The sequence below is a fragment of the Bos indicus x Bos taurus genome, chromosome 18 (genome assembly GCF_003369695.1).
Source record: "Bos indicus x Bos taurus breed Angus x Brahman F1 hybrid chromosome 18, Bos_hybrid_MaternalHap_v2.0, whole genome shotgun sequence".
NCBI classification, from domain to species: domain Eukaryota; kingdom Metazoa; phylum Chordata; class Mammalia; order Artiodactyla; family Bovidae; genus Bos; species Bos indicus x Bos taurus.
Genome location: NC_040093.1, coordinates 58,059,813 through 58,077,943, shown reverse-complemented (window position 1 = coordinate 58,077,943; position 18,131 = coordinate 58,059,813). Strand labels below are relative to the sequence as shown.

General features: G+C 43.6%; 1 protein-coding gene across 2 annotated transcripts; it reads left to right on the top strand.

Annotated features, from left to right (window-relative positions):
• The first annotated feature begins 1,794 nt into the window (after positions 1-1,794).
• Positions 1,795-16,946, top strand: ATMIN (ATM interactor). Of its 2 annotated transcripts, none has more exons than XM_027513952.1 (4): positions 1,795-2,156; positions 11,148-11,273; positions 11,996-12,195; positions 13,192-15,214. In XM_027513952.1, the coding sequence occupies exons 1-4, from the start codon at positions 1,830-1,832 to the stop codon at positions 15,002-15,004; spliced, it is 2,466 nt and encodes an 821-aa protein (XP_027369753.1). In that variant the 5' UTR covers positions 1,795-1,829; the 3' UTR covers positions 15,005-15,214. The 2 variants fall into 2 exon arrangements, with proteins under 2 accessions (XP_027369753.1, XP_027369754.1); XM_027513953.1 differs by lacking the exon at positions 1,795-2,156 and adding an exon at positions 9,731-9,751 and having other exon boundaries at positions 13,192-16,946.
• The last annotated feature ends 1,185 nt before the right edge of the window (positions 16,947-18,131 follow it).

Genomic DNA, 18,131 nt, shown 5'->3' with positions numbered 1-18,131 from the left:
TACATGAGTCACTTTTAGTGAAAATCCTTCAGTGATCATCACTAAATCACATGTCCTTTTATAATAACACTTTAAAACACAGTACCTATCTTGATCCACAAAGGATTTGGTGTTAAAACAACATATGTTACAATTATGATAGAATTAAAAGTGAGGAAATCTGGGCAAATGAAGGTCAGAAAAAGAAACAGGAGGACAAAATAAAACCAGAGGTAAGATTACCATTGGGCTTCCCTGGTGGCTCAGTGGTAAAGAATCTGCCTGCAATGCAGGGGACCTGGGTTTGATCCCTGGGTCAGGAAGATCCCCTGGAGAAGGAAATGGCAACCCACTCCAGTATTCGTTCCTGGAGAATTCCATGGACAGAGAAGCCTGGCAGGGTACAGTCCATGGGGTCACAAAGAGTCAGACACAACTGAGCGACTAACACTAACTAACTAACCCAGGCAGTCAGACTCAAGTCTGCCCTCTTGGACACCGAGCTGGAAGAAAGAAAAGCCTTATGGATGCTGTCTCACACGTGGGGTTTTTTTTTTTTTTTGGCACACAATACTTTTAAAATCAGAATTAGTTACTCTGGTGGGCAAAACAGTACCCTTCTCAAAGATGTCCACATCCTAGTCCCTGGAATATATAAACCTGTTAACTTTGCAGATGGGGAAGTTATCCCAGGTTTCCTGGAAGGACCCAATGTAATCACTAGGTCCTCGAAAGTTGGAATAGAAGAGAGCAGAGGGAGATGTGAGTACTGAAGAAATCAGAGTGATGTGAAGAGGGCGCGACTCACCATAAATGACTGAGAAGCTGGACAAGGCAAGTAAACAAGATTCTTCCGTAGAGCCTCCAGAAAAAAATGCAGCCAGGCCCACACCTTCATCTTCACCTAGTAGACTTATTTCAGACTTCTGACCTCCACAACTGTGAATAACAAACTGTTTCAGATCACCAGGTGTGTGTGGTAACTTGTTACTGCAGCAGTAGAAAACAAGCAGAGCTGCTAATATATTAAAAAGTTGGGAGTTGTCACATAAAAATCCTGAAAAATAAACATGGCAATACCAAAGACTGGTAGCAGCTGCTCCAGTTAGGCTAGATCTCATTTCCCCGGGGTCCTCACCCCTCCCTTTTAGGTACGCCTGGCCTTCTACACTCATTTACTTGACCTATCTGGTCCCTCTTGCTACTTCGTTTTTGGAGCCCGGCCCTGAGTTACACTGTCTCCCAAAGAGTAATCAGATTTCACCAGTTAAAATACAGGCAAGTAAATCTACCGTCTCTAAAATTATTAATTCTGTCAATTATAACAGTTCTTTTGTTTGTATAATGTGACCTCAGGCTAGTTACTTGCCTCTCTGCAGATGAGGAAGAACTCATAGTATGTACCCGCGAGGGCTGTTTTGAGGACAAAATGAGATACTGGATGAAAAGTGCATTCCCCATGTGTGGTAAACGGATCATTCATTGTAATTAACAAGGTTCGGCCTCTGCTGCTCTTGAACACCTGGTTTATTTCTAATCTTTGGGAAGTAAAGTTCCCGAACGCATTGCTTTTTCTTGTATCCAACTTTTGCCCGAGGTTCAGATTTCTAGGAAGGCGAATGAGGCTCAGAGGGACCTACACGTCTTACCTGTTCCCAGGACCCCCTGTGAAGTTTTACACCCCGCCCGCCTCACCTGGCTGCGCTCCGCCGCAGACGTGCCCTCCGCCTCCGGCAGGGGGCGCCGCCACCCGGGCCCCGCCGGATGCTAATAAGGCCCCGCCCCCTGCCGGAAGTCGCTGCGGCGGGAGGCGGAGCCGGCTGGCTTGGTCCGTCTGCGGCGCGAGAGCCATGGCGGCCTCTGAGGCGGCGGCGGCGGATCCCGCGGCTCTCGCCTCGGGCGCCCCGGCCGTCCCGGCGGCCGCGAGGGGAGCCGCCGCCGCCTCGGGCCCGTGGGTGCCCCCCGGGCGGCTGAGAGGCAGCCGGCCGCGACCGCCGCCGGCGAGGCAGCAGCCCGCGGGTTCGGCGCCGCCGGCCCGGGAGCTTATCCAGCCGTCGGTGAGCGAGCTGTCCCGGGCCGTGCGGACCAACATCCTGTGCACTGTGCGCGGCTGCGGCAAGATCCTGCCCAACAGCCCCGCGCTCAACATGCACCTGGTCAAGAGCCACCGCCTGCAGGTGAGCCCGCCGCGGGCCGCGCCTCCCGGGGCCTGGCGCCACCGAGCGTCTGACGCGGGCGGCGAGGGCCACGGACGTGACCGCCCCGGGGTCCGGCCGGCGGCGGGGGTGCGGGCCGCCGCGGCCCTCAGAACGGGCCGGACCGCCGAGGGGGGACCCGGCAGGGAGAGTGGAAGCCCGGACGCAGGAGGGCACGGCGGGAGGAAAGCCCTGTGTCACGCGCCAGGCTGTCGGGCTCCGACCCGCGGGACCACCGGCGCGCACGCGGCGGCGGCCCGGGCGTTTCTCACGGTCGTGTCGTGAGCTCTCAGGGCACCTCCGTCCTGTTGCAGAGAAACCGGTGACGCTGCCCGCGTAGTGCTGGGCTTTAAACGCGGGCTCGGCTCTATGCCGGCGCTCTTTGCACCACACCCACAAGCACCTCCTTCGGGCCTTTGGGTGCTGCCCAGTCATTAGCAGGGAGCTGCGGATTTGGCAACAAGTTCCACCGCTTTGGTAATATCAGCTTTGCTCAGGAATGAGAGCTAAGGGAAGTCTCCCTCTAGGATCTTAAGAGGGGACATTATATATAATTACAGGACAATAATCCTGAACGTCCATTCCACCTTACATAAAATGGGGAGGTGATTCTTTTTTCAACCCGAAGTGGCCGTCTGTGGAAAGCTTATTAAAAACCCAGAGGTGCAGCCCCACCCAATACCTCTTAAATCATAATTTCTCAATCATTACAATAGGACATTTCCTTCCACCACTTCTTAAAGTCTTTCTAAGCCAACAGTGGCTTATAACGTAATTTTAAAGTGTGTCATTGAAAGCTACGTTGTGAGTATGTAGCTTTTGATGGTCTGACTTCATTGAGAAGCAAGTTTAAATCACCTAGTCTCTTGCATGGTATGTCTGCCCTTCAGGTAAAGCTTCCTCAGGAATGTTGTTAGACTCAGACTTCTGATAAGAATTTAACAGAAAGTTTGAGGTTGTCTTCTGTAGTAGGGTAGATACGATGACCATGAAGAGCTGTCCACTTCCAACTCCAGCTGATTAGAGAGGCAACAGGATTCTTAGGAAGATGAGGGAGCCCAATCTGGAAATGTACTGTGGAAGTAAGCTGAGGTGGGTCTGTATTTTCCCTGCAGGTGGAACTGCAGTATTCCATGATAGTTCTGGGTTGCTTCCACACACAAGTGCAGTGACTCTGGAAATGGTTGTTCTCCTGTTTCCTCCTTCATACTAAATTTTAATTAAACACTTCCCTTCCTTAATCATATTTTAACTTGAGTGGATGAACTATATATTTGTAGGAATTCTGCAGCCTAATTGCTGTGTTCTCTTCAGCTCATATGTAACAGCCATCACCCACCTTCAGATCATCCCCTCACTGATTACTAAGGCAGACATTACATCTCTAAGCACAACGGAAGCGGCCAGTCTGACGAGGACTGTCTTTACCTTGTTGGCCTGAACGTCATTCTGGCAAGCACCTTTTAACACTTTATATTGTTTTTTGTGGAACTGCTGTCAGGAGCTATATCTCTCCAGATCTTGTGAAGAATCCATTAAGCAAAAAGATACCATTTATCAGTACTTCTCAGGATTGGTTTGATAGTATACAATTGTTGTTCATTCCCTTTGTCGTGTCTGACTTTTTGCAACCCCGTGAACTGCAGTGCTCCAGGCTTCACTGTCCTTCGCTATCTCCCTGAGTTTGCTCAAACTCGTGTCCATTGAGTCAGCGATACCATTCAGCCATCTCATCCTATGTCGCCCCCTTCTCTAGCCCTCAATCTTATCCAGCATCAAGGTCTTTGCCAATTAGTTGGCTCCTTGCATCAGATGGCTGAAGTACTGAAACTTCAGCTTCAGCACCAGCCCTTCCAATGAATATTCAGGATTGATTTCCTTTTGGATTGATTGGTTTGATCTCCTTGTGTGCAAGGGGCTCTCGAGAGTCTTCTCCAACACCACAGTTCAAAAGCATCAATTCTTCGGCGCTCAGGCTTCTTTATGGACCAACTCTCACACCCATATATGACTACTAGACAAACCATTGCCTTGCCTAGACGGACCTTTGTTGGCAAAGTAATGTCTCTGCTTTTTAATATGCTGTCTAGCTTGGTCATAACTTTTCTCCCAAGGAGTAAGCGTCTTAATTTCATGGCTGCAGTCACCATCTGCAGTGATTTTGGAGCCCAAGAAAATGAAATCTGACACTGTCTCCATTGTTTCCCCATCTATTTGCCATGAAGTGATGGGACTGGATGCCATGATCTTCATTTTTTGAATGTTGAGTTTTAAGCCAGCTTTTTCACTCTCCTCTTTCACCTTCATCAAGAGGCTCTTTAGTTCCTCTTCACTTTCTGCCACTAAAGTGTGTCATCTGCATATCTGAGGTTGTTGATATTTCTCCCAACAGTCTTGATTCTAGCTTGTGATTCATCCAGCCCAGCATTTCTCATGATGTTCTCTGCACGTAAGTTAAATAAGCAGGGTGACGATATGTAGCCTTGACGTACTCCTTTCCCAGTTTGGAACTAGGCCATTGTTCCATGTCTGGTTCTAACTGTTGCTTCTTGTTCTGCATGCAGGTTTCTCAGGAGGCAGGTAATGTGATCTGGTATTCCCATCTCATTAAGAATATTCCACAATTTGTTGTAACCCATACAGTCAAAGGCTTTAGTGTATTCAGTGAATCAGAAGTAGATTTTTTTTTTTTTTAATTCCCTTGCCTTTACTATGATACAGCGTATGTTGGCAGTTTGATCCCTGATTCCTCTGCCTTTTCTAAATCCAGCTTGTTCATCTGGAAGTTCTCAGTTCACGTACTGCTGAAGCCTAGCTTGAATAAGTTTATTTCTAATTGTGTTTTTAAAATATATAAAGTTCAGGAATTCTGAAGCATACAGTAGACTAAGAAGCAGGAATGTGTTTGAGGCAAGTGCAGATTTTGACAGTCAGGTCTTTACTTGAACTTTAGCCCAGCTGAGTATCAGTAGCCTCTCCTGCTTAGAATCTGTGTGAAGCCATTCTTCCAGTTCTAGTCATTTCTCAGATTTCTCTTGTCTGAAGACAGCACAGTGCATTCAAGATCTCTTTCTGAACTGAAAATTGAACAACCCCAAAATGGACTCTCCTGAGTTGCCTTCCTAGGTCACTAGAGAGACCTGTTTCAGGGGAAATTTGAGAAACCTCACCCTGAACCATCGTTGTTTTTTTCTTATCAAACAGGCTCACTTTGCTTCCTTGTTCTGTCTTTCTAACCATGTGGCCCCTGAACATCTGCCCTCTTGGTGTTTTAAAATAAAGGTGGCCTATGTGACAAAACAGCCATATCTGCATAGTGTTGCCCAGTGTGGTGAATCTACACTTAGTCAGGAGCCAAAGAAGCAGGCTCTTGAGTTCACACACTACTCTTGGACACGATGTTCTCCACGTGTCCAAAAGAGGCCTCAGCACAGGAGCTGATGGGGAGCTCTCTGTGGCCTTGAAAGGGTTCTGTGTTGGACCAGAGACTCCAGTGTGCTCCTTCTGGCCCTGAACCTGAGTATGTCCGCTTGGAGATGTGCATAGTATTCCATGGAGATTTTCCCTTTCTTCTGTTGATTAGAGCTACTTACGTAATTCTAGTTTCTTTCCTAGTTTTTTTTTTTTCTTTCCTATAGTTTTTTTCTTCCCTAGTTTGTTTTTTTTCTCCTAGATTATGATAATCTTTTCTTTCCTTCCCCATTGGTTGCTGAGATGTTCTTTATTTTATTCTAATCTTTGCTCAGAAGGTATCCTGCCCTCACTGAACTATTCCCTTACAATTAACAAGTTCTTCTGAATGATGATGGATAAAAGTGGAGATAAAAGAGTTGTAAGTTGCAAGGTACATGATACCTTGTGATTTTATGTGGGTTCCTGGTGATTCAGGGGGAAAGAAGAGTAGGAGTAGATGAGCATTTCTTGATTCTTTTATCCCTCGTGTTTGAAAATAGTGAAAGGGACAGGAGGACCATTAAAGAACACCTTATCCAGCAACACACATTTTTAAAGCATGGCTTAGTGGATAAGTCTGCTAAGTTTTATTCTAGAATGTATATAGCACTTAAGAACGAAAATACCACTTTTTACTGCAGTTCATGTTTTATTGTGCCATCACCGTTTCTTTTCTCCCCTGTTCTCAGCTCAGAGCTTATTGTCTCTAAACAGAGGTGGGAAGAAGGTCAGGAACTGGGTAGAGAGGTGGTGTTGGGATGGGCCGAGGAATTGGCCCTAAGAAGGCGGGAAAGTGAACAGCGTCAGGTTGTTGCCACACCTGTAATGACAACACCAAGATGTTGGCATCAGCATGGCTGCCTTTAGTGTCTCATCCTGGTGTGTGATGCAACTTTGACTTAGGTGACCATAAACATTTACTCTTCAAAAAGATTCCTAAGTGCAACAAATATATATTCCTCCTCTTGAAAACTTTTGGGGAATGTTAAGTAGTTCCATTAGATAACAGGGAAATGACAGAAAAGAAGTGTAGTTTGAAGCTGTTTAGTACAGGACTTTGGATGTCCCAGTGGCTAGAAGAATTTGGAGTGCTCTCGAATATGTTTGAGTGAGGTAATGTTATAATCAGAGCTATATTTTAGAAAGGTGAATCTGGCAACATGTGAATGAAAAGAAAATTGAACGTTTAGAAATTAGGCTAGTGACAAAGTCCAAACAAAGTCAGGAATACTTGAACTGTTGATGGTAGCAGTGGAAAAGGAAAGATGAGCAGGTGGTAGGAGACAGTATAAAAGAGTAGCTAGCAAAACTTGGAAGCAACCGAGATGTCCTTCCAGAGGTGAATCAGTAGGGAACAGTGATACATCCAGACAGTGGAGTGTCAGCCCTGAAAAGAGATGAGCGGTCAGTCAGTGGTTGTCCGTGCTTACAGAGAAAGGTGTCATGAATAGGCGGAGCACAGCTTTTTAGGGAAGTGAATACACTCTGTGTGATATTGTAATAATGGATAACCGTCATTATCGTTTGGCAAAAGCCATAGAATGTGCAGCACCAATAGTGAATTCTAATATAATCTATAGACTTTGGGTCATAATGATGTGTCAGTGTAGTTTCATCAATTGTAAACAAATGTACCATTCTGCTGAGAGATGTTAATAGTGAAACAGGCTATATTGGAGTGGGATGGGGGGGCTGCATATGGTGTATGGCAACTCTGTACTTTCCATTCAGTTTTGCTATGGAATAAAACTCTTAAAAATAAATTTTATTAATTTTTCAAAAAGGGAAGTGAACAGGTATATGAGAACATGATAGGGAGTTTGAAAAGGGGTAATAAAAGGATTTCTAAGCAAATTGAGAATGTTTTAGAAATAAGCATGAATTTCGTGGTGACCCTGTAAGCAGAGTTTTATAGAACATTTGACAGGCTAAAACACAGAAGAGGGCCGTCTCCTTGGTTGTAACTAAGAAGAATTTGGTAATGGTCAAGTGAATTAAGGCTTTTAGGGTCTTTCTTAATATCTTGTCCACATTTCATTTTTTCTTACATATTATACACTGCTGCTGCTGCTAAGTCGCTTCAGTCGTGTCCGACTCTGTGCGACCCCAGAGATGACAGCCCCCCAGGCTCCCCCATCCCTGGGATTCTCCAGGCAAGAACACTGGAGTGGGTTGCCATTTCCTTCTCCAATGCATGAAAGTGAAAAGTCAAAAGTGAAGTCGCTCAGTCGTGTCCGACTCTTAGTGACCTCATGGACTGCAGCCTACCAGGCTCCTCCGTCCATGGGATTTTCCAGGCAAGAGTACTGGAGTGGGGTGTCATTGCCTTCTCCTATTATACACTAGAAGGCAGATAATATAAATTTAAAAAGTATTTCCTTTAAAAAAGATAAATTGGTGAATGGGATGAGTTTGATGACAGTGTTATTGTCATGTGAGCCTAGCAGATGTCCTTGTTTTAACAAAAGGAGCATTCCAATCATACTTTCACAAGTATAATATTTTCTTTAAGATGAGTCCATAGATTTTCTTTTTTAAATCGAAGTATAGTTGATTTACAATGTTATGTTCACAGCAAAGTGATTCAATTTTACATACATATACTTTCTTTTTTATATATTTTTTTCTGTTATGGTTTATCACCGGGTGTTGAATATAGTTCCCTATAGTATACAGTAGAACCTTGTTGTCTGTATATTCTGTATATAGTAGTTAGAATCTGCTAACCTGACTCTCAGTCTGTCCCTCCTCCTTGGCTACCACAAGTCTGTTCTCTATACCTGTGAGTCCACTTCTGCTTCATAGATAAATTATTTTGTGTCATATTTCAGATTTCACATATAAGTGATATCATATGGTAGTTGTCTTTCTCTTTTTGACTTACTTCACTTATACGGTCATTTCTAGTTCCATCCATGTTGCTGCTAGTGGCGGCATTTCATTCTTTTTTATGGCTGAGTTGTACTCTACTGTATGTATATACATCACATCATCTTTGTGCATTCATCTGTTGATGGACATTTGGGTTGTTTCCATGTCTTGGCTATTGTGAATAGTGCTGTTAGGAATGTAACGGTGCATGTATCTTTTTGAGTTATAGTTTTATCTGGATACATGCCCAGGAGTGGGATTGCTGGATCATATGGCAGTTCTATTTTTAGTTTTCTGAGGAACCTCATACTGTTTTCCATAGTGGCTGCACCAACTTACATTCTCAGCAACAGTGTGGGAGGGTTCCCTTTTCTCCACACCTCTTCAGCGTTATTGTTTGTAGACTTTAATGATGGCCATTCTGACTGATGTGGAGTGGTAGCTCACTGTAGTTTGGATTAGCATTTCTCTAATAATTAGCGATGTTGAGTAATGTTTCATGTGCTTGTTGGCCGTATGTATGTCTTCTTCGGAGAAATGTCTATTTAGTTCTTCCACCTGTTTTTTGAATGGGTCGTTTGTTTTTTGTTGTTGAGTTATATGAGCTGTTTGTGTATTTTAGAGATTAAGCCCTTCTGTGTTGCATCGTTGCAAATATTTTCTCCCATTCCACAGGTTGTTTTTCCGTTTTATTGTGGCTTCCTTTGTTGTGCAAAAGCATGTAAGTTTGACTTGGTCTGATGTGTTTACTTTGCTTTTATTTTTGTGCCACAAAAACAGTGTTTAATGTATGTTATGAGTTTAGATTAGCTTATTGGCACTAAGTTGGTTGGCAGAAAGCAAGAGAAGCAACAAAAATCTCCACAGCAGATAACTAGTAGCTGTAATAATGGAGTGATTATGTGATAGCCTTAGTCACTGAGTCATGTCTGACTCTTTGGGACCCATGGACTGTAGCCCACCAGACTCCTTTGTCCATAGGACTTTCCAGGCAAGAATACTGGAGTGGAGTACTTTTCCTCCAGGGAATCTTCCCAACCGAGGATTGATCCTGCATTGCAGGTGGATTCTTCACCTGCTGAGCCATTGGGGGATTATGTGATAAGCTCTCTTTTATAATTCTATTAACTATAATGCTACTGAGTCCTCACCACAACCCTGAAAGTGAAAGTGAAGTCTCTCAGTCGTGTCTGACTCTTTGCGACCCCGTGGACTGTAGCCCACCAGGCTCCTCCGTCCATGGGATTCTCCAGGTAAGAATACTGGAGTGGGTTGCCATTTCCTTCTCCAGGGGATCTTCCGGACCCAGGGATCAAACCCAGGTCTCCCACATTGCAGGCAGACGCTTTAACGTCTGAGCCACCAGTCCTCACCACAACCTGAAGTAGGTCCTATTATCATGCCTACTTCACAGATAAGGAAACCAAGACAGTTAAGTTTTTCAAGGTTAAAGGAAAGGAGCAATTCAAACTACAGCAGTCCATATTCCAGAATCCATGGGTTTAACCACTGCACCGTGCTTCTTAAGCTCAGCTACACATTAGGATCATCTACGGAGATTGTTAAACCAAAGGGAGTCTTAGCCACATGGTTGTTCATTTCCTCTCTAGGTACACACTGATGGTAGAGGAGGAGGTGGCATGTTCCAAAGGTATTGAATCCTCTCTCATCACAGCACCTAAGGACTCAAACATCTAGGTGCTGCTGCAGGCCTGCACGCATGTCTGGTTGTTTCCAGTGGCCCGTAGAGAGGCCCTTCATCACTCCAACCCCCACACACCTTCCTCTGGGGCCAACTAGGAGTGGCCAATTAAGAATTAGACTGGAGGCCAGAGGTGTTTCACTCCTGAGGGCTGTGGATTCCTCAAGGGCAATAAGATAGTACTTCAGGCTAAATTAACTCACCAGTTATTTTAAAAACCCCAGTCAAAATGTCAGTCACATACTTAATAACAAAGGATTACTCGGATGAGTTCATATATATATGAGGTGCTTACAGCAGTGCCTGGCACAGTAGTAAGTGCTGTGTTAGCGCTGGCCATTATAATGATTACTAAATTTCAGATTAGAGCATGGTGCCTGTATTCATGCTGCCGTAAAAGAGCTGTGTCAGCTCGCTTTAGCTCTGTTAGGGGGCATAGTGGTGATCAGAGAAAGTCACTGTGCTCTTTATCAAGAAGACTTTGATCATAGTCAAAGGAGGTTTCTTTCAGAGGCTCACCCTGATTCAGTGGGGGTGAGATAAAAAAGAAGGGAAGACTTAAGGATGACACTAAGTCTTGAGCCTGAGAAACTCTTACAATTAAAGACATTGGATTAAGGACAGAGATTTTTAAATCTAGAAGGAATCTTAAAGGAATGGATAGAAGGTTTTTAAACAACATAGTTGTTTTTTGTTTATGTTGTTTTGAAAAATTGTAACACATTAAGTTATAGTTTATGCGCGATAAAATTTACCCATTTTAAGTGAATAATTCAGTTATTTTTAAGTAGATGCACAGTTCTGCAACCACCACTGCAATCCCAAACTTCAGAACATTTTCATCACTCTATAAAGATCCCTTGTGCCCATCTTTAGTCGTTCCTTATTATCACCCCCAACTCGCTCTGATGGTTTTTAAAGATCATTATTTCATTTTTCTTTTGCAGGATGGCATAGTAAATCCAACAGTAAGAAAAGATTTGAAAACTGTACCGAAATTCTACTGTTGTCCAATTGAAGGATGCCCTAGAGGCCCTGACAGACCATTTTCTCAATTTTCTCTCGTAAAACAGGTATTTTACTTGTCTTAACTATATACTTCTCTAGGGATGAAATGCAGATGTCATAAACCCAATGTATTGTAATTACTTGCCAATCATACAAGAGAATTGAGCAGAAAGCTGCTTATAAGGACAGACACCCAAGTCTCTCACTTGGGGAAAAATGAGTGGGTGTGAGCAAAGGCTGGCTGGTTCTCGGGGGGAAGATGTCCAGAGTGGATTTGGAGAGACCAGGTCAGCAAAGTATGATAAATTGGGTGTGCTTCCAGATCTCTGGTGTGAATCTTTCAAGGTCAGAGGAGCAGAGGCATAGGGAGATGTTCTCCCAGGGAGGAAGAAACTGTAGGAAAAGAATTTCAGAAGCAGCTCCTCTAGAGAGGAGCGAGGGACCCAGTCAGTGGGGAAGGTGGTGATTCTGGACTGGAAGACTCTGAAACACTTCCCTGAGGGTTTGCTGGAGGGGGTCCTGAGAACAGCACTCCAAGACTTGTTCTGCTTGCAGCACTTATTTGTAAATCAGAAGTAGGGGTGGATACCTGGATTGTTTCCAAAACAGTCTCAACTTTTCACAAAGATGAGGCATATGTTAAAGGGCAGCTGGCCTGCTTTTACATTCTTTTGATTTGCACTGCTATATTTTATCATGTAAAATCATTGTTATTTTATGTTGATGACTTTTGAAAGGTTTTGAGCAGTTGCAGATTTTCACTTCGGTCCTTTTGTGTTCTTCCTAGCACTTTATGAAAATGCATGCTGAAAAGAAGCATAAATGTAGTAAGTGCAGCAATTCGTATGGCACCGAGTGGGACTTGAAAAGACATGCAGAGGATTGTGGCAAGACCTTCCAGTGCACGTGTGGGTGTCCCTATGCCAGCCGGACTGCGTTACAGTCCCACATCTACCGAACTGGCCATGAGATCCCTGCAGAACACAGGTAAAGGGGGAGGGGGGTGGTGGCCCAAAAGCCAGCAGCTGTGGGGAGAGCTTCAGGCGAAACTTCCTGGAGAGCCGTTAGGCTGAGGAGAGAGGAGGAATGGTAGAGAAAAGATGAGACATGAAGAAGGGACCTTTTGGAAATGGCAGCAGTACTAGTAAATAACCCACATCTACTTGACCCAGTTGTGCTCCTTACTCATTCACCAACTCCTTTTAAAGGTCCCTTATTATTCCGAATTGAAAATTTACTGGGATTTCTTTTTTTTTTTTTAAGATTTCTGTATTTATTTGTGGCTGATCTGGGTCTTGATGGCTGCGTGGGCTTCCTCCAGTTGCAGTGCACGGGGGCTGCCCTTGTGTGCGATGCCAGGGCTTCTCACTGGAGGCTTCCCTTGCTGCGGTGCACAGGCTGCAGTAGTTACGGCGCAGGCATTCAGTAGTTGCGGTGCACGGCTTGGTTGGTCTGCCAGAGGCAGGATCTACTCGGACCAGGGATCAAATCTGTGTCACTTGCATTGAAGGTGGATTCTTGACCACTGGACTACCAGGGAAGTGCCTATTGAGTTTTCAATTCTTCCAAAACTTTCATCGTTTTCTATTAGAGGGATACTGGATTGTTGAAGAGTTGTTTAAATCATGAAATCGCTTCATTTGAAAGGTCAAATTTATATTTGGATTAATAGCTCCCTATTTTAGACATGATAGTCACTGCATTGTATAATATGTTAGCTTCCTGATGCTTGCGGATCTAAGCTGAGTTCTAGTGCTTAGAGCTTTACCCAAAGGTGTGCTTCCTCCTTTCCTGTTGGCATGTTTCTGAACTTCTGTGTAATGGGCCAGGTTACAAACGGGATTTCTTTTCACCGGGCTGAATCTGACCCCTGCTGTAGATGTGAGACATAGAGCTTATAAGTGAAGATACAGTGCCAGGGTTGATGAAGAAAGCCGCAGTTTAAAATCACTTTTCTCTTTTTCACTCTGTCGTCGTTTTCAGGGATCCACCTAGTAAGAAAAGGAAAATGGAAGGCTGCCTGCACAGCCAGAAGCTGTCCAGGAAGACCGTTGAATCGCTGAGCAAGCAGCCGATTCCACGGCCAGACGCTCCACAACTAGAGACTTCAGAAATAAAGCTGGTGGCTTCCTTTGAAGACTCGTGCAGCTCTAATGCCAAACAACAGACTCTTGCAGCAGCTCCACGGTACCCTCAGAAGTTGCTTTTACCAAAGCCCAAAGTGGCTTTGGTTAAACTCCCCGTCATGCAGTTTTCTCCTGTGCCTGTCTTTGTGCCTACAGCCGACTCCTCGGCCCAGCCTGTGGTGTTGGGTGTCGACCATCAGGGCTCTGCCCCCGGTGCCGTGCACTTACTGCCCTTGTCCATTGGAACCCTGATCCTCAGCCTGGATCCGGAAGCCTGCTCTCTCAAGGAGAGCCTCCCTCTTTCAAAAGTTGTAAATCCTGTTGCTGTTGAGCCAATTAGCACAGGTATTCAAGTGAACTTGGGTAAAAGTCCATTTAGCCCGTTACAAGAACTCGGGAACACATGTCAGAAGAACAGCATTTCTTCCATCAATGTGCAGACAGACCTGTCCTACACCACACCGCAGTTCATGCCGACTGCACAGTGGGCCAGCCCTGACTCCTCTGTGTCGTCCTGTTCGCAAACTGATTTGACATTTGGTTCCCAGGTTTCCCTTCCCATTAGTGTTCAAACTCAGACTTTTTTGCCCAGTTCTAAGGTAACCTCATCCATCGCTGCTCAAACTGATGCATTTATAGATGCCAGTTTCCAGCCAGGTGGGATCTCCAGAGAAACTCAGACCAGCGGAATGCAAAGTCCAGCAGATGACCGAGTACAGATGGACCAAGCTGTAATGTGTGGAGACATTTTTGAAAGTGTCCATTCATCATATGGTGTGTCCACAGACAGTATTATAAGCAGCAGCTTAGTAGCAGAGTCTGTAACTCATGACTTGTTACCTCAGAACCACGCTAAAACTTTAACTCAAGATATTGAGAAATCCACACCAATAATAAACTTCAGTGCACCAAACAGTATGCTTTCGTCACAGAACATGACAGATAATCAGACCCAAACCATGGATTTACTAAGTGATCTAGAAAACATCTTGTCAAGTAACCTACCTGGTCAGACGCTGGACAATCGTAGTCTTTTGTCTGACACAAATACTGGACCTGACACCCAGCTCCCATCTGGCCCAACCCAGAATCCTGCAATTGATTTTGATATCGAAGAGTTCTTTTCAGCCTCAAATATACAGACACAAACCGAGGAGAGTGAACTTAGCACCATGACCACTGAGCCAGTCTTGGAGTCACTGGACATAGAAACCCAAACTGACTTCTTCCTTGCAGACCCTTCTGCCCAGGCCTACAGTTGTAGGGGGAATTCGAGCTTCTTAGGCCTTGAGATGTTTGACACGCAGACACAGACAGACCTGAACTTCTTTTTAGACAGTAGCCCTCGTCTGCCACTGGGAAGTATCCTGAAACACTCCAGCTTTTCCATGAGTACTGATTCATCTGACACAGAGACCCAGACTGACGGAATCTCCACTGCTAAAAACCTGCCTGCCCTGGAAAGCAAAGTTCAGTTGAACAGTGCCGAAACACAGACCATGAACTCTGGCTTTGAAACTTTGGGGAGCTTATTCTTCACCAGCAATGAAACTCAGACAGCAATGGATGACTTTCTTCTGGCCGATCTGGCCTGGAACACGATGGAATCTCAGTTCAGCTCTGTTGAAACCCAAACGTGTGCAGAACTACACCCAGTCTCCAACTTCTGAAAGCGGAGTCCACATGGGGGATGGATTCACAGTTCCCTTCTGGATTTAGAAGATGAAGAACAGGGACAACAGTATTAACTCTATTGAATGTAGTTGACGATACAGTTACTTCGATTCTTTGAGGTTCTTTGCCTTTTTGTACTTGTAAACATGAAACTTGTGTAAAAATTTGTGAGTGTATTATAAAGTGTAAGATGTTGATCTGAACATGATTGTTTTTGTGTTGCCGACATTTGCCCTTTCAGTGTAGTCTTCCCTTTTTTAAAAAAAAATGTATTTCACACCTTTAAAACCCATCTTGCCATTTAGCTGAAGCCAAGCTCATCAGGACTTAGGGTGCAAACCTCAGATCTTCAAAACATGTTCATCAAAGCATGACTGACTTAAACTGCACCTAAAATACTCTTACCAGTGCTTGTTAAGAGAGTCCTATTCCCTGATAACGTGTAAAGAAGTCTGACGCTGCTCCGTCAGATTTAAACAGCAACAGCTTCGCCTGCTTTGACATCTTACTCTTCCCTAATTTGAAGACACAAAGGAAAACTACTGTTGTCTTTAGCTCCTGAGACAATTTGCTTATAGCCAATGCCATCCCTCTACGTGAACTGTTACTGGTAGGAACGTAAGTGTATAGTACTTTGCTCACAAGACATGTTGCTGTACAATTATTGCTTAAAGTAGTAGCGGCAAGCACTTAGTGTAAATAGTGATCCTTTCAGTCTAAGTGACAGTAAGTCACCCCAACTATGGAAACGCTGGGCTGTAGAATCACACCTGTTAGCTCGTCCTGGAGTGTGTCCTACAAGCCATCCCTCCTGCACCCTACCGAAGGCCAGGGTGGTGCTCCAGAGCTGCTCAAGGTGCACCCCACCCGCTGAGTCTGAGTTTTGTCGCTCTAAATGTTAAAAAAACAATAAAAATAGTAATGTAGGGAGAAAAGGATATTCCCTGTTACATTTCAGTACTTTTCATAAGCTTGCTAGGGCACGAGTGCAATCAACTACTAGAGTAAAGTGAGTCTTTTCATCCACCTCTCATTTTTTTCCTTGAATGAGGAAGCACATTGGTCTAGCAAGAATAGTGTTTGTGCCTTGAGGATAGCAAGTCTAGAATAGATCCGTCTAAAATACGGCATTCTGCATTATGTTGCTTTGTTTGTTTAGAGAGGGTAATACTGAACGGTCTTCAGAGAAAATGAGGTGAAGATCCAGCACTGCAAGAACATAATATGTTTTGAGATGGCTGAACAGTCAGGTACACTTGGAGGGTTTTTTGTATTTAGAAGATCCTGAGTTCTTGATTGTTGGCCAGCTTTCAGGCAAGTAAAAATGCAGTCTGTACATTTTTCTAAGTTTACCCAAAAAAATGCTCTTTTCCTTATGTGGCACATGCTTGATGCTGCTGAAGACTAAACCCTCAAAATACAACCTAAGGAAGGAACTAATAATTCATTAGAGAAAATCATTGGTGTTGCTACTGATTCCTATCCCATAGAAGAATTGGTGGTAATGGATAAATAACATGTCCTGGGCAGATGAACTCAACCTGGTAGATTAAAGTTTGCTTGGGTCACAGTTGCCTATGAATGTGGGTTTCAAAACAAACATAAAGCCTTAACTTAGTATTTCATTATGTTTTAGAATCATCACTGCCTTAACGTTTCAAACATCTATTTCAGTTCTCCTAGTAAGGAGAAGTGCATGTTTGTTTTGGCTTTTTGTAAATATATATGCAGTGATCTATGGCTTTAAAAAAAAAAAATCTGTGTGTCTGTGACAATGTTTGTTAATTCAGCCAACTGAATTATTTACAGAAAATTGAGCATGTAATAGTTCATGTACCAGTAAGAACTGTCCCCCACCCAAACCTTAGTTCCCTGAATTGTTCTAAGATTATTTGTAAAAGCTGAAAACTCAGTGATTAAAGAGAAGTGAGAATTCTACCTTTGTGTGAATTCTTCAACGTACTCATAATGTGACTTTGTTGCCTTAACTCTTCACAAATTCATCCTCCTCTGAAAGTCACATGATGAAATGACTGTGCCTAGTTATTTCCATTACCTTTGTTCATGAAAATATGCTAACAGTTTTCCCAGTAGAAAAGAGAAAGACATTCCATTACCAAAGCTGCTATTTTGATGTAAAGTTTTTATTTTGATAAAAACTACCATAAGTTTTTGGAAAATTTTTTCAAAGGAAATTACCCATTTTTTTTCATCCAAATGTCACCATTTCATAATGGGGTGTCTTTTATCTTTGTAAGTAATGTGGTTCTAGCTTAAGAGCAAATATGTGAGGGTAAAGCTATATGAGTAGTTCTTTGCTCAGTCACCAGCTGTAGGAAAGCCAAATCAGTGTGTTCGATTAGAGATAAAGGGAAATAAAAGAAGAAATTTTTTAGACTTACCTGAAAGATGCAAAGTTTGAAGCTACTTTTGATTGGAAGAAAACATTGTTTCAGTGTAGTTGTGAAGTTGAATTGTTTTAATAGTGGTAACTGACAGGGTGGTTTTTCATGTAATCCTTTATGATCTCAGTTTTAGAATGCTTATCTTAGTTCCAGTCCAAACTTAACCTAATACTGACACTGAAGAGCGCTTACTACTTGAATATTTATTTTTTTTTTTATTTTTTTGTGTGTAATAAAGTTTTATTAAAGTATAAAGGACATAGAGAAAGCTTCTGACATAGACATCAGAAGGGGGTAGAAAGAGTACCCCTACTTGAATATTTAAAGTAATGCTTCTCAGATTTGTCTTCAGAAGGCTCTTAAACAAAGACTGGGAGGAATGTGTAACTTAGAAGCATTTAGGAATGATTCCTTTGGTTCAGTTCAGTTCAGTCGCTCAGTCGTGTCCGACTCTTTGTGACCCCATGAAACGCAGCATGCCAGGCCTCCCTGTCCATCACCATCTCCCAGAGTCCACCCAAACCCATGTCCATTGAGTCGGTGATGCCTTTGGAGTCTCAAATATTGTTTTATATCTCATATATGTGTGTGTGCTTATCTTACATACATTAAAGTGTCACTGATTAGATCTGACACTAGGAAAGGACACAGTCTTTTGACTTACTGGTTACTCCCAACACCTAAAAGCCTTAAAACACATGAATGTTAGTTAGTTTTT

Bases quoted from the DNA above. Each gene is read 5' to 3' on its own strand.
- ATMIN (XM_027513952.1), top strand. From the start codon at position 1,830: ATGGCGGCCTCTGAGGCGGCGGCGGCGGATCCCGCGGCTCTCGCCTCG. The intron at 11,274-11,995 runs GTATTTTACTTG...TGTTCTTCCTAG, and splicing joins AATTTTCTCTCGTAAAACAG to CACTTTATGAAAATGCATGC. The intron at 12,196-13,191 runs GTAAAGGGGGAG...CGTCGTTTTCAG, and splicing joins GAGATCCCTGCAGAACACAG to GGATCCACCTAGTAAGAAAA.